Here is a 21781-nt window from a genome sequence, read left to right as displayed (position 1 = left end):
AAAACTCATTTACTACTTTAAGCGTCTCATTTCCTAATCTAATTCCCTCAGCATCACCCGATTTAATTCGACTACATTCCATTATCCTCGTTTTGCTTTTGATGATGTTCATCTTATATCCTCATTTCAAGACACTGTCCATTCCGTTCAGCTTCTCTTCCAGTTCCTTTGCTGTTTATGACAGAATTACAATGTCATCGGCGAACCTCAAAGTTTTTATTTCTTCTCCATGGATTTTAATACCTACACCGAATTTTTCTTTTGTTTCCTTCACTGCTTGCTCAACATACAGATTGAATAACATCGGGGAGAGGCTACAACCCTGTCTCACTCCCTTCCCAACCACTGCTTCCCTTTCATGCCCCTCGACTCATATAACTGCCATCTGGTTTCTGTACAAATTGTAAATAGCCTTTCGCTCCCTGTATTTTACCCCTGCCACCGTTAGAATTTGAAAGAGAGTATTCCAGTCAACATTGTCAAAAGCTTTCTCTAAGTCTACAAATGCTAGAAATGTAGGTTTGCCTTTCCTTAATCTTTCTTCTAAGATGAATTGGAATTACTATATTCTTCTAGAAGTCTGACGGTATTTCGCCTGTCTCATACATCTTGCTCACCAGATAGTACAGTTTTGTCAGGGCTGGCTCTCCCAAGGCTATCAGTAGTTTTAATGGAATGTTGTCTACTCACGGGGCCTTGTTTCAACTTGGGTCTTTTAGTGCTCTGTCAAACTCTTCACGCAGTATCACATCTCCAATTTCATCTTCATCTACATTCTCTTCCATTTGTATAATATTGTCCATAATAACAGTGCCCTTGTATAGACCCTCTATATACTCCTTCCACCTTTCTGCTTTCCCTTCTTTGCTTAGAACTGGGTTTCCATCTGAGCTCTTGATATTCATACAAGTGGTTCTCTTTTCTCCAAAGGTCTCTTTAATTTTCCTGTAGGCAGTATCTATCTTACCCCTAGTGATGTGCAACTCTACATCCTTACATTTGTCCTTTAGCCATCCCTGCTTAGCCATTTTGCACTTCCTGTCGATCTCATTTTTGAGACATTTGTATTCCTTTTTGCCTGCTTCATTCACTGCATTTTTACATTTTCTCCTTTCATCAATTAACCCCTTACCGCATACTGTGCCAGATATGGCACATACCACTTTTCTCTTTGTCAGTCTCATATCTGAGAATATATTTCCAAACTGCATGTTGGGACAGATATGCCACACAGTCAAGAGCAGCTATGCAAGTAGTGTATGCCATCTGTTGGGAGAGTAAGGAATTACGTGTTATGAATCTTTGCTCTGTGTTGCTAGCTGTTTACATCCAAGTTTGGTCACACAAACAGTTGCATCAGGTACAGTAAACGATTGATTTCAGGGTTTATATTATTTTCAGAGGGAAAAAGACATCTGTGGACAGTTATAAAGAGGTAAGTTTATATATTTGTTCATTAGAATACATATAATATTGAAAAATAGGTCTGTGACAGATATGGCACAACATGCAGCCTTGAAAGCATAGAGTAAAAATTGAACATAACCTAACCTTTCCTACTAGCATATAGCAGTTCATTTTCTTTCTTTTCAGCTCTGTTACTGCAATGAACATAAGAAAGTTTTATGGCTCTTTGGCCGCAATAAGAGTTATAGAGGACGGAAATGCTAGTGAGGATTCTGATATGTCAGATGACGAAACATTGTCCACGGAAAAAAAAAATTGCAAAATGGACATCTTGTTTTCTGTCCGGAATCAGACAGTGATGATGATATTAGGCCTAAGAGTTATAATTCAAAAAATAAAAGTACTGTGATATCAGAAAGAGAGTCAGAAACAAAAGACAACAGTGAGATTTGGTCTACTGATGATTGTGACCTTGAAAGCATTCCTCTTGCAAACAGGATGACAGCAATGCTACAAGATTCAAAACCTTCAACTAAGGTGGGGAAACCTACATACATTGGAAACCAGGACATTTGATTAGAGGGGATGTTGAGACGAAATTCGCCGGAAATACTGCTCTTCCTCAGGAAGTATTGGAACTTGACACTCCAGTGGAATATTTCCAGTATTTCTTCACTGAAGACATAGTGCAGTACACAGTCGAACAATCCAATCTGTATTCGATACAGTGCCGACCCAATAAATGTGTAAATGTTAGTGCTGGAGAAATTGAACAATTTATTGGTACTACCTTGTTTATGTCAGTCATTCAACTCCCAGCAACAAGACATTATTGGTGTACGTATCTTGGCCACCCTGCTGTGGGTGACATAATTAGTTGCAATTGATGGGAAGAAATAAAGCGTTTCATACACTTCTGTGATAACAGTAATCTAGTTCCCGCTGGTGAACCCAACCATGACAAACTTTTCAAAATTCGCCCAATGCTAGACCAACTGCGTGAAAGACTGTTGCGAGTACCAAGAGAGGAATTCTTAGCTGTGGATGAACAGATTATTCCAACAAAATGCAGATCTTCACTAAATCAATACAACCCCAGTAAACCACATAAATGGGGCTTCAAAGCTTTTGTCCTCAGTGGAGTGTCAGACTTCAGCTATGATTATGAAATTTTTGATGGAGCTCAGAGTAGTATCATAATACCTGGTGTTATGGATCTAGGAGCTAGCAGCAATGTTGTTGTGCATCTTACACAAACAGTCCCACGACATGTGAATCACAAGTTATTTTTTGATAACTGGTTCACTAGTGTACCCTTGGAAGTGTATTTGCACAAGGAAGGTATACAATCACTAGGGACAGTCCGGTCCAATTGAGTATGTGGTTGCATTTTACCTAAGGAGGCAGCAATGAAGAACAATGGTCGAGGCAGCAGGGAGGAAAAGATAGCAACAGTAGACGGTGTGCAACTGTCAGTAGTCTCCTGGTTTGATAATAAAGTAGTCAACACTTTGTCAACTTACGTTGGATGCAAACCAGAAGGTGAGATCAAGAGGCTTTTCAGGAAGGAAAAAAAATACAAAATGGTACCTTATCCATGCTCTGTGATGATCTACAATGACTATATGGGGGGTGTCGATCTATTAGATTCTATGCTAGGATATTACAGAATTCAAATCAGATCAAAGAAATGGTACTTGAAGATATTATTTCATCTAGTTGACTTGGCTTGTGTGAACAGCTGGCTGTTATGGAGAAGACGAAATATGGACTACATGCCCCTTGTTGATTTCAAGAACGCAGTTGCAGAGGCCTTCTGTAAAACTGGGAAATCGTTATCCAAGAAATGTGGTAGGCCAAGCAATGAAATACAAAAACAGCTTGACTGCAAGAAGAAGAGAGGCCCTACAGCAGATCTTCCACAGCGTCAGGTGCGACTGAATGGGATAGATCACTTGCCTATCTGGCTGGAAAACTGTGGTCGTTACAAGTATCCAGAATGCAAGGGAAAATCCTATATCACGTGTATGAAATGCAGTGCGACATTGTGCTTGAATAAGGAGAGAAATTGCTTCATCAAGTTTCATAATGAATAGAGAAAAATGGAAACAGAATTTGTGTTATTTTCTCAAAATATGTGTATTGTAGTGAACAGAAAGTGTAATTGTTTTATATAAATACAGTTCTGCTAGTTCATGTACATATCTTATTGTATATTTTCCACATTGTGCGTCATCAATCCCAAAACTGGTATCACATGGTATTAGTCGTTACTGCATGCTGTCCCATATATGGCACAAACCTTTAATTCTAAAATAACCGCCCCTACATAAGATTTAGAATTTTTTAAGCATTTTTTATGAAATCAGAACATCGAACATAACATGTAACATTTTTTTCAGAAAAATAAAAAAAAAATCATGCAGTAAGCGGTTAAATTCAATATTTCTTCTGTTACAAAAGGATTTCTACTAGACATCGTCTTTTTACCTACTTGATCCTCTGCTGCCTTCATTATTTCATCTCTCAAAGCTAACCATTCTCCTTCTACTGTATTTCTTTCCCCTATTCTTGTCAATCGTTCCCTAATGCTCTCCCTGAAGCTCTCTACAACCTATGGTTCTTTCAGTTTATCCAGGTTCCATCTCCTCAAATCCTGCTTTTTGCAGATTCTTCAGTTTTAATCTACAGTTCATAACCAATAGATTGTGGTCAGAGTCCACATCTGCCCCTGGAAATGTCTGACAATTTAAAACCTGGTTCCTGAATCTCTGTCTTACCATTATATAATCTATCTGAGACCTTCCAGTATGTCCAGGCTTCTTCCATGTATACAACCTTCTGTTATGATTCTTGAACTAAATGTTAGCTATAATTAAATTATGCTCTGTGCAAAATTCTACCAGGCTGCCTCCTCTTTCATTCCTTACTCCTATTCCACATTCACCTACTATGTTTCCTTGTCTTCCTTTTACTACTATCAAATTCCAGTGACCCGTGACTATTAAATTTTCGTCTCCCTTCAATATCTGAATAATTTCTTTTATCTCATAATACATTTCATCAATCTCTTCGTCATCTGCGGAGCTAGTTGGCATATAAACTTGTACTACTGTGGTAGGTGTGGGCTTCGTATCTATCTTGGCCACAATAATGCGTTCACTATGCTGTTTGTAGTAGCTTACCCGCATTCCTATTTTCCTTTTCATTATTAAACCTACTCCTGCATTACTCCTATTTGATTTTGTATATATAACCCTGTATTCATCTGACCAACAGTCTTGTTCCTCCTGCCACCGAACTTCACTAATGCCCACTATATCTAACTTTAACCTATCCATTTCCCTTTTTAAATTTTCTAACCGACCTTGGCGATTAAGGGCTCTGACATTCGATGCTCCGATACGTAGAATGCCAGTTTTGTTTCTCCTGATAACAACGTCCTCCTAAGTAGTCCCCGCCGGAGATCCGAATGGGGGACTATTTTACCTCCAGAATATTTTACCCATGAGGAAGCCATCATTTAATCATAGCGTAAAGCTGCATGCACTCGGGAAAAATTACGGCTGTAGTTTCCCCTTGCTTTCAGCCGTTCGCAGTACCAGCACAGCAAGGCCGTTTTGGTTAGTGTTACAACGCCAGATCAGTCAATCAACCAGACTGTTGCCCCTGCAACTACTGAAAAGGCTGCTGCCCCTCTTCAGGAACCACACGTTTGTCTGGCCTCTCAACAGATACCCCTCCGTTGTGGTTGCACCTATGGTACGGCTATCTGTATCGCTCAGGCACGCAAGCCTCCCCACCAATGGCAAGGTCTATGGTTCATGAGGGGAGGGGGTAGATATCTTAGGTGTTGTGAAACAAATCACTTAAGAAAGGCAAGTCTTCCAGTCGAAATGTTATACCAATCATGTTCCTTTCAGAGTATGCAGACACAATAATGCCTTTCTTAGCAATCATATACAACCGCTCACTTGACGAAATGTCTGTTCCTGAAGACTGGAAGGTAGCACAGGTCATACCAACATTCAAGAAAGGAAATAGGAGTAACCCATTGAATTACAGACCCATATCACTGACCTCAGTTTGCAGTAGCATTTTGGAGCATATACTGTACTCTAACATCACGAATCACCATGAAGAAAATGCCTTATTGATATATAACCAACACGGATTCAGAAAATATCGTTCTTGAGCAAAACAGCTAGCTCTTTATTCCCATGAAGTAATGGGTGCTGTCGACAAGGGATCTCAGACCGATTCCATATTCCTAGATTTCCAGAAGGCTTTTGATACCGTTCCTCACAAGTGACTATTAATCAAATTGCGTGCATATGGAGTATCATGTCAGTTGTGTGACTGGATTCGTGATTTCCTCTCAGAGAGGTCACAGTTCGTAGTGATGGACGGTAAATCATCAAGTATAGCAGAAGTGATATCTGACATTCTGCAAGGTAGTGTCATAGGCCCTCTCCTGTTCCTGATTTACATAAATGATCTAGGTGATAATCTGTGCAGCCCCCTTAGATCATTTGCAGATGACACTGTAATGTACTGTCTAGTAAAATCATCAGACTATCAATTCTAATTACAAAATGATCTAGAGAGAATTTCTGTATTGTGCGAAAAGTGGCAATTGGCACTTAACAAAGAAAAGTGCGAGGTCATCCACATGGGTGCTAAAAGAAATCCGATAAATTTTGGGTATACAATAAATCACACAAAACTAAGGGCTGTCAATTCGACTAAATACCTAGGAATTACAATTACGAGCAACTTAAATTGGAAAGACCACATTGTGGGGAAAGCAAAACAAAGACTGCACTTTATTGGCAAAACACTTAGAAGATGCATCAAATCCACTAAAGAGACAGCCTACATTACACTTGTCCGTCCTCTGCTGGTTGGTTGGTTTGTGGGATTAAACGGACCAGACTGCAATGGTCATCGGTCCCCGTCCTCTGCTGGAATACTGCTGCGCAGTGTGGGATCCTTACCAGTTGGGATTTATGGAGGACATCGAAAAAGTGCAAAGAAGGGCAGCTCGTTTCGTGTTATCGCGCAATAAGGGTGAGTGTCACTGATATGATACATGAGTTGGGGTGGCAGTTACTGAAACAAAGGCATTTTTCTTTGCGGCGAGATCTATTTACGAAATTTCAATCACCAACTTTCTCTTCTGAATGCGAAAATATTTTGTTGACACCCACCTACGTAGGGAGAAATGATTATCGTAATAAAATAAGAGAAATCAGAGCTCGAACAGAAAGATTTAGGTGTTCCTTTTCCCCACATGCCATTCGAGAGTGGAATGGTAGAGAAGTAGTATGAAAATGGTTCGATGAACCTCTGCCAGGTACTTAATTGCAGAGTAACCATGTAGATGTAGATGTAAGTAAGTTGTTCTGTATCATCACTTTGTGGGCATCATGAGAAAAAATATATTCTGCCAGAATCATGAAAACTTGTTAATGACATTTATATTCCCACAGAGGAAGCTATTAGCAAATTGTATTTTACTTTTCTAATTTAGAGGTATCTCCTGCTTCAAAAAGAAGAAAACTGAGTAGCAGAAAAGGAAAAGCTGCTATTGAAAGCAAGATACAATGAATTTCATACAAAATTAGAAAAGACTTAGAATCATGGTTTAATAATGCAGATACCAATCATCCAACAATGAGTATTTGAGCTTAATCAAAAAATTAGAAAGCGAGTGTCCAGTGACACCTAGAGAGGAAAGAGTTAAAATTTCAAGTCTGCTCCCTGACTCATGATCAAGAGAAAAAACAGTTAACGAGTTCAACATTTCTGATCAGATGGTCAGACTAACCCAAAAATCAGTGAAAGAGCAAGGCATACTATCAGTTTTAGGAAATAAGAAAGGACTAGGTATAAGTGAAGAACAACTTAAAAGATCCAGCAGTTTTTTGAAGACAATGAAAACAGTAGAATGGGTCGTAGCAAAGATAGGAAAAGAGTTGTTATAAAGGGAGCTAAAGTAACCAATGCAAAATTGGACCGTAAAAATTTTGTGACCTTTGCCCTAAGTGGTGTATTTTTACCAGTTCCTCAGGAATACACACTGTATGTGTTTGTTTGTATCATCAACATGTCAAACTGATGACTGCAAGAGCAAACCTCAGTGATGTTAATTACACAGAGTTACTAGATTTAATGGTCTATGACACTAACAATTATGAATGGATGATGAGTTTGTGTAATAAATGCTCTGGTAAAGAAACCACTCTCCAACTATTTAACAAATTTGAGGAGAAATTCCTGACAGTTTTACCTTCAAACAGTGGGTCATAACCAACAGGGCTCAAATGAAAATATTGGTTAAATCTCAGGAAGAGTACTTTGAATCTTTAATTGATAACTAAGAGAACCTTAAAAGTCACCACTATGTATATATAATCAAAGCAAGTTTTTGAAGGATAAAAAAGTACAACTTTATGAAACTGAATGCATATTCCTACCTGATTTTGCAGAAAACAGTACATTTGTGGTTCAGCATGAAATATAAGGATACCACTGGGTCAATGACCGACCAGGCAACCGTGCATCCATTTGTTCTGTATTTAAAAAAATGAGAATGATGAAGTTACGGTTCTTCGATTTGCATTCCAAGTGATTACTCTGAGCACAACACTTTAGTTATCGACGCATTTAAAATGTATGTAACAAACTACATAAAAGAACGGTTCTTCGATTTGCATTCCAAGTGATTACTCTGAGCACAACACTTTAGTTATCGACGCATTTAAAATGTATGTAACAAACTACATAAAAGAAAAGTTGCCGAAGGTTGAGAAGCTGATATACTTTTCAGACAGAAGTGATAGTCAAATGGCACTTTCTTGCCTCTTGCCCTCGTAAAACATATGCTATGGAGTAGGAAGTACAATAAAATGACAAGTGAGTAAAGCCAGCCTACAAAGAATGGCCACAGACCAAATTCTTACAATATACGGGATACCATTAAAGGCATCACCTGTTTCTCATCATCAAGAAAGAAGAGATTGTTCTTCAGATCAAAACAACTCTTCAAACCGGATTTGAAACCTGCACAGCAATGAAAGGAACAAGGCAATTCCACAAATTCCTTGGTATTGCAGAAAAATTAGTGCTATACTTTGCAAGGTCAGAAACAGAAATTTACAAGGATCATTGTGTCAGTAAAATTACATCTCTGTCTTTAACACTGAGGGACATAGTGGCATGTGTGTACAATGGTTTGCATAGTTTGAAAGAATAAGTTTGGAAAACAATCAAGTTTTTGTGCATTTTTGCCAGTTTTCTGGCTCAAGAACATCACTCAAGAAATCTACTAGTTAGTGACAGTGGGTACTAATAAAACACATATTCAGCATGCTTTTAGTGCTTGAACTTCCCACAGCAACTTGGTGGTCTTATTCTATATCACAAAACCTGTCTGAAGAAATAAGTGTTATTAACAATCACCACTAGGACTAGGAAGCACCACATCTCAAAAGTATGTTAACTGAAAATATTTATTTTGTATTTGCATATAATTCAGTACCTTAACTTCAGTAATGACTGATTACCTGTAGCCAATATCACACATGAATTAAGCAACAGCCATAAGATAAATTGTAGTGTAAAGTGAATTATTTCCTCATTTTCAAAAATTCATATCTTTGTCCACAGTCAAATATCAATGCTGAAATTTTTACAGGTGTACAAAATGTGCAAAAATAAAATTTTTATATTCAGTCCCACCACAGATAACTAGACCCAAACTTGACAAAAAATAAAGATTTTCAAATTTCAAAAAATTATAAAAAAATAAGGAAACATTTGTCATTGCTCTTGCTCTATATATGGTTAGTGGTTTATAATATCTAACAAGAGAAAAAAAATACTCTGATAACTCACTCCTTAGTTTGGGTCTAAAAAGTGGATGTTCTAAATTTTCAATACCAAAATTTGAAATTTGGAGGTCAATTTAACTGCTTATTTTCGAATTTAGGGTGTTTTGGGTAATAAACAATGTTGTAGAGGAGACTTTTCTAAAAACAATTATGTCAACTGCAATGTTGTAATGTAACCAAGTGCACAGATATTCAAATTAACACTAATGTCTCCAAACTGAAAGAGAATCGTGCACTTATGAGTAAAAATGGCCCCTGTTCAGCAATGGTGCAAGGTAATTTTAAAAAACAAAAATATTTAAAAATGGTCAAGCAACCAACTATATTTTTAATGGATCACTTCACTTAGACTGATCCATATACAAAACTGACTGTGCTAATCACAGCATTATGTTACAGAAACTCTTAAACTTGTCATATTAAGATAATACAACTCACCTAATTATGCATATCCTCCCTCTTTTGTTTCCTTTTTTTGCTTATTTTCGTTTCTTAATAGCTTACAGGCAACTGTTCTGCAGCAGTTATTTATTTAGAATGAAAGTACGTATTGCTCAGGAGCATGTGCGAAGGGGGTTATGAGGTATCTACAACTGGATGTGCTGTGAACAACCTCTGTTATATTTGTTTCCTTATAAAATTTATCAAAAGCATTCAATCACAGCTCAAAAAGTCATCATCTACCTTTAATATTTTGGCAACGAAGGGAAGCATAGAGGGCGAAAACTGTGCGGGGAGACCAAGGCTTGAAACAGTAATCAGGTTCTACTGGCAGTTATTACGCAGGGATGAAGACACCAGCACATGATAAACTATCTTTGAGAGCTGCATCAAATCAGTCTCTGAACTGAACACTGCAATGGCATCAACAACAACCACCATCATTAACATAATACACGATGATAAAATTATCCACACCATTCATTATATCAGTATGACACAGAAAGAAGTCAAGTACATGGCCAGTTAACCAGTAATATGAAAGGCTGAAGTACTATTTCCTGTGAACCATCGTTTCATTTCAAAGTAGACACAATGACATTTGTTGTGGGCTAGACTGGGACACTACATATCTGCCTTCAAAGTCAGTGTCATCCCAATCAAGTTATTAATTTATCTGAACCTGCCATAACTATAACATGACAACTGTGACAAGCTAAACCTGGATGGCACACCAGGATTTGAACTGAGGTTCCCACCTTTCAGGGGCACTGTTTTTACAAATGACTTGAGCACAACGAATACACTACCTTGTGCACTGATTTTAATATTTATTTTAATGGGCGGTCAGCTGTACATCTCATAAGAACAGTTTTTCACTGCAAGTTATTCTGAACTACTCATTCCACTTCCCTTCCCTTTACTTTGTTAGTTTACAAACCCACCTGGTTATCGGCTTGACCAGGCAGCAGGGTGGAGTGAAGCAAAGCAGAATGATTGAGGTTTATTAGGGTGGCCACAGGTAGTGGATGGAAACCATTGAATGAGGCTATAGATGCATGGTAAACTGGCAAAAGTGTCACTTTGCAACTGTGAAATATCACTCTCAAATATTACATGGAAAAATATTAAAGTTGAATTAAATTGACCTCGTAATGAAACAATGTAAATTCCAGGTAGGAATATCAACAATGTAGGAAAAGACAGATTGCTACTTACCATAAAGAAGACACATCATATTGCAGATAGGCACAATTAAAGAAGACACTTACTTACACCTTTCGGCCACAGTCTTCATCAGTAAAAGAGAGATACATATCATTCACAGACACAAGCAAGAACAACTCACGCACACATCACCGCCAACTCCAGCATCTCGAGCCGGCATTAATTGTGCCTGTCTGCAACTTTCCATGTCTTCTTTATGGTAAGTAGTACTCTTGTATTTTCTTACATTGTTGACGTAATAATGAGCATATCAAATTGTGTAGCTCAACGACACAAGTTTAATGCAGCATTACATGATGCTGTATGAACTCTTTTTTTTTTAACTGACACTGATTTTTGTAAACAATCACAGCAAGAACACTTTAAATTATCCAACTGGCAATCAAAGTAGTCACAATCATTAACTATTACGTCGAACTGGAGCTGTACTGTAAATGAACACACATCAACCTAGTTTACCTGGAAATTACTGGATCCAGAGTAAACCCAATATTGATTAAAACCCTACTACAAATTTACCAGAACCAAAAGCACTCAACAATCATATTTCATTATGACAGCATGTGTTACCTCACATCTTTACTCTTGTCCTAAATTGGTTTTTATTTACATATAAAATACATTTAAATGTCAAAATAGCTATTATGCAATTTGATACCACCAATTAAATCAGCCATAATTCAAATTTGTTGTGTGCTACATAAAAACCAAGGATACCGTGTAAATGAGCAAGAAATTGGAATCTGTTTTGATATGACACACTTGTGTATACATAAATATTTACTTGTATTTTCTTGTTTTCATTAATATTTAGTGCAATATGTATGCAATAATGTTTTGTTGGAAAATTTTTAGTGTTAAGAAAAGCAATATATTTTCAGTTATGATTATTTTAATATAATTCTGAACAAGTTTTTACATGACTAGCATCGTTTGCTTTTTTCAAGTTTTTAAATAAGCAGCACTGCTGTGCCTTGTAGTCATTATTTGGAGTAAGTAGTTTCCTGTGATCAGTGGTTGGTGAGTCTGAGTAGTTTTCAGCAAGAGCTGAACTTAGTTTCTAAGCGGCAGTGCAGTCACACTGTTTCAATGCTTTGGAATTTTACGGGTGATAGAATTTTGATTAGTGTATGTGGACTTACGGCATTTCCATGGCGATTTTGAGCATTGAATGTTTTTGGCTGGGAGACTTTAATTTTGTACTAGTGTTAGTCTATTTCGTGATGAAGTTTGGCATACAATGAAGTACATCTCTGATGAATTTGATATTATCGCATTGCCAGGATTTTATGTAAGGCCCCCTGGCAATATCCGCTGATGTGAAAAATGCCCAGCTAGGTCTCCCTATAACTGGCTGGGTAGTTGGTTCAAATGTCATAAAAAGGCAAAGGCACACCACCTCTAACAGGTGTGTGCCTACTTAAGCTCTGTTGTGATCAAAACAGACTTTGGATTGATGACAGCCTTACTTTATGTGAAGTCATCATAGTTCTGTTGGTGTTATAAATGAGCAATACACATTATTCAACATAACTTCCCCACTGTGTTGACTACATTCTTTTTTATTTTGTTTCCACTGAATTTTCATTCATTTTATTTAACCTATTACATTATTTATTAATTACTGCAATATAGTCTAAACTTCACGTATCTAATCTTGGTTGTCTGACAAAACCTACTGTATACAGCTGGAGCTGTTAGTAGGGAAGATGCACAGGGGTGGAAAATCCACTCCTATGACTGTAGACTCACTTTTTGTCAAGGTCATTCACTAGGCTGGATTCGAATAAATCCAAGAACCATATTGAGAACATTGACAACATATCGTATTATTTTCTCAACTTTGAGAGGGGGGGGGGGGGGGTTACCTTATAACTTCAGAAGTACTTAACAGAGGGACATCCAATTTGAACAGCTTTTGTGGATACAGACATAAACCATACTTCTATAAAAGCACTCAGGGCTTGCTATTTTCAAAGCAAAGAATTCTGGTTACTTTCATAATACAACTCAGTCGGACCATTTTGAAGATTTGCTTTGTCACAGCAAGAATTTCTGATTCTAGAATTGAGAAATGGTTCATCGAATTAATACAGTGAGAAGTTCATCTATTTTCTTATCTGATATTTCTTTGTAGAAGCAAATTTTCAAATACATTCTAATAAAACATATTATAATTTTTTTTTATTCTTTAGCACTTTTATTGGAACAAGGTACTCATGTTCAAACATATAAGTATATAAAATCTGTAACATTCATTTCACCTATTCAAAATGGTGACATTTAAAAACCCGCATAAAAATAATTTTGTTAAAAATATAAAGAACTGGTATTTGCGTATTGTGCCAAATCTATATGTATATACCTTATTCCTCTTGGCACACTTTTTTCAAGCCTACTGTTAAAATTTCACACTTTTTCTCTAAAATCCACATTAAGTCTACAAAACATGTCTTAAGATGACAGAATAACTCTCAAATGAGAAAGACTAAAGTTACATTCACATGCTCGTCACATAATGATTTGTCAAAACATTCCACAATGCATTACAAATGGGTGCATTCACATGGATATCACTGGGATGGAATGCAACGAACACGAAGGATACTAGTGAAGAAAGTTTTTAAACTCATGTGGGGAACAAGACACAGAGGATGAAGTAAAATGGCATTATGTATTGCTTTCTAAATACTGCCTGACAGTTTCACATCCATATATTTTCTTGATAAAATATATGTTAATGTTCTGAAATACTTGGAAGACCATTTTCCTATTCTTTCAATTATCAGCCATGTGGAAAATTTACTCTACATCCTTTGCTAAGAACATCATCATCTTTGTATCCTTCCTGTGATCTGGGTATGGTGTTTATGAACAACTTGTCACCATGTTGCTCTATCTTGATGTACAGGGTGACACAAAAGTCCGTTAACATTTGAAAATTCATATTTCACAGATTAAAAGTAAGCAGAGAGGTATAAACTGAAAAACATGTTTGAAATGATATGGGGTTTTACTGAAACCAAAGAAAGTGCACAAAATGACCAACAGATGGCACTTTATATGATACACAAACAATAATTAGCATAATAATTGATTTTTAGAAAAGACGATGTACTTCATTACAAACGCTCAACGTGTTGGCCATCATTCATCAACAATACCTATAGTTCAGGGACAATGTTGTGAACAGCACTGTACAGCTTATTAGTATGTAAGGAGAAAAATTACTGTTGGATATTGTCTTTTAGCATCCCTGATGAGAGATCAGATGAATGCAGTAGACTGCACAACCAATAATCACACAGACTGAGGTCTAGGGACTTTCACACATGTAGCAATATGGGGTGGAGTGCCATTTTGCGAAAAAGTCTTAGCTTCCAGCAGGTGTTTATCAGCCAGGCTGTGGATGATCTGTCTCCCTTCTTCACTACAACACTTTTTATATACGATTCTTATGTGGTGTTACTGACATCTTGCAGTCCAGTTCCATCTGTTTGCCAATTTCTGCACTTGTTTTTGGTTTCAATAAAACCCCTTGTCATTTCAAGCATGTGTATCAACTTTGACCTCCCTACCACCATTATTCCATGAATCCGTGCATTTTCAAATGTTAAGGGACTTTACGGTCGCCCTCTACTTCTTGCCTTGATATTGTTTCCCAGTTTTCCCTTCCATTCTTCAGATATTCCTTAACCTGGTCCAGCCAACTTTTTCTGGGTCACCCTATTGATCTTCTCCTGTGCACATTTCTATCCAAGTATTGTTTCCACTAGCAGTTAACCTTCATTCTCTTCACATGTCCAAACTAATTGAGCCATTTGTTAAGAACATCTGTTATAAATTTTGATTTAGCCATTAATAAACTCTACGATCATTAGTAGTTCCCCTAATTCTGATATCACTTCCAGACTTTTTGTAACAGCGATGGTATCTCATAATCTCAGTTTCACCACTCAGTATTGGATTTCTACATCTACATCTATACTCTGCAAACCACTGTGAGCAGCATGACAGAGGATACATCCCACTGTACCAGTTATTAGGGTTTCTTCCTGTTCCATTTACATATGGAGTGTGGGAAGAATGATTGACCGTATGCCTCTGTGCATGCAGTAATTATTCTAATCTTATCTTCACGATCCCCATGTGAGCAATACATGGGGGGTTGTAATATATTCTTAGAGTAATTATTTAAAGTCAGTTCTTGAAACTTTGTTAATGAAAATAAAAACAAAACTTTCTCAGGATAGTTTACATCTATCTTCAACAGTCTTCCAGTTCAGTTCCTTCAGTATCTTTGCAACACACTCCCAAGAATTACACAAACCTGTGACCATCTGTGCTGCCCTTCTCTGTATATATTCAATATCCCCTGCTAGTCCTATTTGGTACGGGTCCCACACACTTGAGCAATATTGTACAACTGGTCATACAAGTGATTTGTAAGCAATCTCCTTTGTAGACTGATTGCACTGCCCTAGTATTCTATCAAAAACTGAAGTCTACTACCTGATGTACCGATGACAACCTATGTGGTCATTCTGTTTCATATCCCTACAAAGTGTTACACCCAGGTATTTGTACGAGTTGGCTGATTCCAACAGTGTCTCATTGGTATTATAGTCACAGGATACTAAGTTTTTTTCATTTTGTGAAGTGCAAATTTTTACAGTTCTGGACAAACTGACAATCTCTGCACCACGCTGAAATCTTATCAAGATCTGACTGAATATTTATGCAGCTTCTTTCACATAGTACTTCATTATAGACATCTGCAAAAAGCCTGCTTTTACTATTAACGTTGTCTGCAAGATCATTAATAAACAATTTGAAAACAAGGCTCCCAACACTCTTCCCTGGGACACAACCGAGGTTACTTCTACATCTGACAATGACACTTCATCCAAGGTAATATGCTGTGTCCTCCCTACCAAAAGGTCCCCAATCCAGTTACATATTTCACTTGATACCCCATATGATCATCTTTTGATAATAAGCGTGGGTGCGGTACTGAGTCAAATGCTTTTCTGGTTGCCTTGATCTACATCTTCCAGTATATCATGTGAAAAAAGTGCGAGCTGGATTTCACATGATCGATGTTTTCGAAATCCATGCTGGTTGGCATTGAGGTCATTCTGTTCAACATACCTCATTATGTTTGAGCTCAGAATATGTTATAAGATTCTACAACAAATCGATGTCAAGGATATTGGATGGTAGTTTTGTGGATCACTTCTACTACCCTTCTTGTAGATGGGTGTGACCTGTGCCTCTTTCCAAGAACTGGGCATGGTTTTTTGTTTGAGGGATCTATGACAGATTATAGTTAGAAGAGGAGCTAACTCAGCCACAAATTCAGTATAGGATCTGACAGGGGTTCTATTGGGGCCTGGAGCTTTGTTCAATTTTAACGATTTCAGCTGTTTCTCAACTCCACTGACGCTAATACTTATTTCATTCATCTTTTTAGGGGAACGAGGATTAAATTGCAGCAATTCTCTGGGGTTTTCCTTTGTAAAGGAACACTTGAAAATGAAATTAAGCATTTCAGATTTTCTTTGCTACCCCCAATTTCAGTTCCTGTCTCATTTGCTAGGGACTGGACACTAACTTTGGTGCCACTAACAGCCTTTACATACAACCAGAATTTCTTTGTGTTCTGTGAAAGCTCACAGAAGATGTGAAAGATTAAGTGAAGTGACACCTGTGAATTGGTGATGTTCCACCTAGAGTGAACATACCTCCATTTAACAATGGTGCTTCCTCCCGTTCCAGTGTGAATCAATCTTAAGGCTCACATAGAGGATGCCAGGTGCTGTATAAAACCACCATTAAGTTCTATAACTGGTAACTCAGTTTGTCTTGACAGTTACAGGGGCATGCCATATTGTTATTTATTTATGAACACAGCAGTTAAACTGGTAACTCAGTTTGTCTTGACAGTTACAGGAGCATGCCATATCATTACTTTATTTATGAACACAGCAGTTAAACACAGTTTAGAGGTGTAGCACTAACCAAATAAAATGCTCTATGGATGATAGGGAAGAAGAGCTAGTGTTTGACAGCGTTCCTAACTGCCATATTGTACTAAAGCACTTTTAGAAGAAAATAACACCAAAATACAATGACTTTTATATGCACAGTCTGAACAAACATCATTGAGGAATTATGGTAAGAAGGTTTTTAGTTGTAGATGGCAGCATTACACTGTTCAAAGTGTAAATGAAGATATGCTTGTTTGACGTGTGTCCTACAGATGGCAGATGTACACACTATTTGAGGCTGGGCAGTCTGCAATGGCTCAGAGTATGATTCACTCGCTGCCACACAAATCAGCTCTAAAAGATTACCATCCAAAGTGGTTTAGGGCTGACGCAATATTATTCGCACAACGAGTGAAAATTCAATTGCTGCACAGCAAGGGCTTTCAAGCATTTCAGTCTGACACTTACAGCTGTCTCAAATGGTATGGAGGGGCACGTGGTTGCCTGGAGCTGTAACCAACCAATCCCATTATTTGTTATGCGTAAAAGTCTTTTCTATGCATTGTAAATACTCGAAGAGGCACATGTTCAGATGTTTCTTGATAATAGCAACTTCTTTCATCCATAAGGTCGTATTAACTGTCACTTTGATGGCACTCTGAAACCTTCCTCTAATATCATTATCCATTGCAGGGAACAATGCCACATTACAACTTATTGCTTCCACCTTCATCAGTCTCTTGCATCATATTTTTCATTATCAGTTAGCTTCGATAACACTATTACATGTAATGCAGAGAGAGACTTAGTTCCCGGATTATAAGACTCATGGGGAGGAGTAGATAAAATGGGAAAGATTGCCTGAAATAAATGCATCTTAGAAAATGAATATTACATGTATACAACAGGCAACTATTTAAAAAGTACTTACACAAATACTACAAAGTGCTGTGGGTATGTAAAAGCCAAGAGAAAATCTAAAATGAGACAAGGTGATAAACAGAGGGCAAAAATTTCAAGTAAACAAAATGTCCAATTAGGCAATACTGTCTGAAATGAATGAGAGGTTGTAAGAAGGTACAATGGACATCTGATCACAGGAACAATTAAAAACAAAAAGAGTATGAATAAAACAAAATAGAAGGATGTTGGTTAAACATTACATTTCATCAATTTTGGCAGTTGGTGCAGTGAGTAGCAACAGAATTAAAATTCATCCAGGATCTGAAGACTGCTTTAAATGATTCTAGTTCAAGAGATGAGTTACATACAATGGCATCATTCTTTCACTATACATATGCAAGAGAGTGGACTGCATTTGTTTACATGCTTGCTGCTACAGCATGAAAATGTTACACTGTTTGATATGTACTTATATAAACATATATCTTGCAACCTCTGCAGATTCTCATAGTTTTTTCCTTTCACAAAGAAAAATCTACTTTTATTTCAAGAAAAAATCAACTCCTTCTGTATCCTTCCAGTCTCTTTCTACACCTATCTGTTTTTAATTTATCGTTTTTGTGTCTCTCTCCTTATTTTAAATACAATATGCTACCCATAATTACGATCAAAATATAAGATTGTACTATATTTACCTTGCATACAAATTCACGGTTGTTTGTGTGGTTGTTGCGATGTTTTATCAGCAGGCTTTCCGAGAGTGCCACATATTCACACTGGTCACAACGAGGAAACTGGCAATTGCGTGGTGGGGGTACATTGTGCCTTGTATACAGGTGGTACAGCAGTAAGTTCCGCTTGCTCGCACGGTGACCACAGTGTTCACAAATGCGTGCATCAATTTTCTCCATATGAATGTCCTGTAAATGGCGGCGATACAGGTAGTAGGTTTCGAAGTTTACAGGGTCACCATCATTTCCACACGAATAGCACAGCCACGGCCCTGTCGTGTTCTCAGCACCCGACGCCACTGGCCTCGACACAACCAGTGAGTTCTTCGCCGACACTGCAGAGGTACTGCCCGATCCCCCGCTGCCTGCTGCAGCGAGCACACTACTCGGAAGCTCTGACAGAGGCTCCACTTTGTTTCCATGTTTGAGAGCAACACTCCCAGTTATTGGTTTCCCCTTGCTGATAGCATCTGGCTTCAAAACTACATATGACACCTGCACAAAAAGTTCACGACATTAAGAACAGAAGATGAAAAGATCTAGTCATAAGATAACAAAAAAATTTTGCCTTTACCTGTCCTTTTTTACAATTATTATATATCTTTTACTTTTCTTGTTTTGAATGAGGTTTATGAGATTATGAGACAGAATTAATGGCCAGTACTTACTTTCAGGAGACAAAATATTTAGTACCATCAACAAACATATGTAAGGGACACTGCACCAATCCCAGCTCTCAGGACTATTAGTTCCTTCCACGAGGAGGAAGAGAGGGATAGGCTGATGAAAGTTAAAAAAGAAGATCTTTTCACTTGAAACTCCAGGGTGAGAGGGACCACTTGTAGGGAGGCAACCTTAGCAATGTTAAACAATTCTGCAACACACGCAATGTGAGTCCCAGGATGAGAGGGATCTGCCCTTCCTTTTTAACATTTCCCACTCTATCTTCCTCTCCTACGTGAAGAAGCAACCAACAGTTTTCAAAGCTAGGTTAGTGTTGTCTACTTTTGTGTGTGTATTGGCAGTACTGAATATTTCTCCTACTGAAGGTAATTGCAATCTCCTGTAGAAAAATAAACAGCAAAGTACCCCAAAGATATTTTATGAAGGACTGAAGGCTTTAACTTTTTTTTTTAATAACCTGAAATAATTCTTGTTAAAGAATACAAGTGCATATCACCTCCAGCAGCACACAGTGTAGTACAGTCACTTTGTGTTCAAAACTGGAAAGTTTTCTGCGAGTTTTAAAAATTAGTATTATTTTAGATTTCGATATGCTCTTTTCAAATTTTCATTTGCCGCTCATGCCACCATATTGGAAAAATGGCATCCAAAAACAGCTTTTTGACAATATCTCATTTCCAAGACATTTTACAACGAGAACAGTTACTTAACAAATTAAACTAGAGAAAAGTCCTGTAATTTATGTGGTAACATTTTCTGCCACAGGCACAAAAAAATGCCCCACGTGCGTAAAGGGACCTTGGTGTTTGGGTGCCCCCTTTTACAGAACATCTGCTGACAGAACTCAAATATTCTGCCTGAATCATTAGTACAAGTGTCGTTAGCATTTCTAGAGCCATTGTTTCTAAGGAACTGAACTGTTTTATCACTGTTTTATCCACTGTAAGGAAGTGAGGTGACTGAAGTGAAGGAAAAAGGATTTGAATAATTTCGTAAGTCAAGCGTTCAAGGCAAACTTTTGGAGGGACTGAGATCGATACTGGTTCACAAGGTGTGTTGAAAACACTTTAATAACGAGACATTTACCTCTGCATCTTTGTGAAGAGGAAGCGGTGTTGCATCTTCCCATCCACATCTGCAATCCACTACCCCAACATCTCACTGAAAGATCTTTACTTTTTATGTGCTGCTGAGCTAACAGTAGAGTTTGCAGCAAACCAAAAACAGGCAAGAATGTGCAATCACAATATTATGTATGGTGTATGTAAATTGTTCTTTGATTAGATTTTTGTTTTATAATCCCAGCATTCATCTTACATGTGAGCAGAGATCACTCTAAAACCTCAAGAAGAGATGATACATAAACCATCTAGTCATATCTCCTCCAAGATATCTATAACCCCTGTGATTACCGTCAGTGCTTTTTCTGTATTTGTTTGCTCTTATAATTAACAGGAGACAACTAATTTCTTCACTCATGGGTGATCAGCAAACACACACGTCATGAGTAAAGGTAGCCACTTCCTGTACACTGTAGGCACCAAGAGGTGGATTTAGGGGGGAGGGAACGAGGGAGGGGGGAGTGGGGAGGGGAGAGAGGGAGGGGAAGGGGGAGGGGGAGGGGGAGGGAGAGAGAGAGAGAGAGAGAGAGAGAGAGAGAGAGAGAGAGAGGGGGGGGGGGGCACAATCAATTCAAAAACATTAGAATACTTATTTATCTGTGTGTGTCACTATTGCTCAACAACCTCATTATACAGTGAATGGTTGTCTTTGTTTTTATTTTTCAACCATGATTTTGCAGTGTTTCATAAAGGAGGTGTGGATATCGGAACTTAGAGGGGGAGAAGGGACTATACAAAAAGCTACATAATCTGCACTAGAAATTGTGAGAGAACTGCAGATAGTAATGATCCTTCTTTGGATCTTAAAATTATACCTTGATTGCCTGTAGCTTGTAACTCAGTTTGTAGCAATTTCTAAACACCCGCATATTTAGCACCGCTGTCACAAAATGGCTTATCCAAATTTAACCAGTTAGTTCATAATGTGAAATGGCAATTTTATATAGTGATAAGAACAGGATTTAAATTTAAAGTTGGACTTTACTTTGAGTAGATCAGTGTTTACCCATCCAGCTCAGTATATGAGGTACATAAAATTTAACATTTTATTCTCTAACTTGAATATGACTCAGTAGTGATAAATCTTGATGCTGATCATTCTGAAGACTGTAAAGCCTAGTACAACTCAACTGTGACCATTGAGGAAAACAGGGTTAAATGTTATTAATGTCAGCTCTACACTGCTATGAAATAGTCCTGTACAAATGAAAAGCCAAGCTGTTTACACCTTAATCTTCCCTCAGTTCACTGTACCTTTCTTTCTTCAAATGAATTAATAATTTCTTCTTCAAATAATTTCAGGGTGAAAAGATCAATCTCTGTGTGCGTCTTTACTCCTATCATAAGTTCAGAGGGTGTTTTCCCAATATCTCTGTGGTATG

General features: G+C 37.7%; 1 protein-coding gene across 2 annotated transcripts in view; it reads right to left on the bottom strand.

The window, feature by feature from the left end:
• The window catches only part of LOC126198738 (uncharacterized), a 110629-nt gene that overhangs the window by 13123 nt on the left and 75725 nt on the right, over positions 1-21781 (bottom strand). For both annotated transcript variants that reach the window (XM_049935276.1, XM_049935275.1), the window contains exon 7: positions 18559-19089. In XM_049935276.1, coding sequence (XP_049791233.1) covers positions 18559-19089 — 531 coding nt within the window. The remainder of the gene's footprint in view (positions 1-18558; positions 19090-21781) is intronic.

Source organism: Schistocerca nitens, chromosome 8 (genome assembly GCF_023898315.1).
Source record: "Schistocerca nitens isolate TAMUIC-IGC-003100 chromosome 8, iqSchNite1.1, whole genome shotgun sequence".
Lineage (NCBI taxonomy): Eukaryota > Metazoa > Arthropoda > Insecta > Orthoptera > Acrididae > Schistocerca > Schistocerca nitens.
Note: the sequence above shows the minus strand (reverse complement) of the source record. Positions and strands in the feature narration are given on the sequence as shown.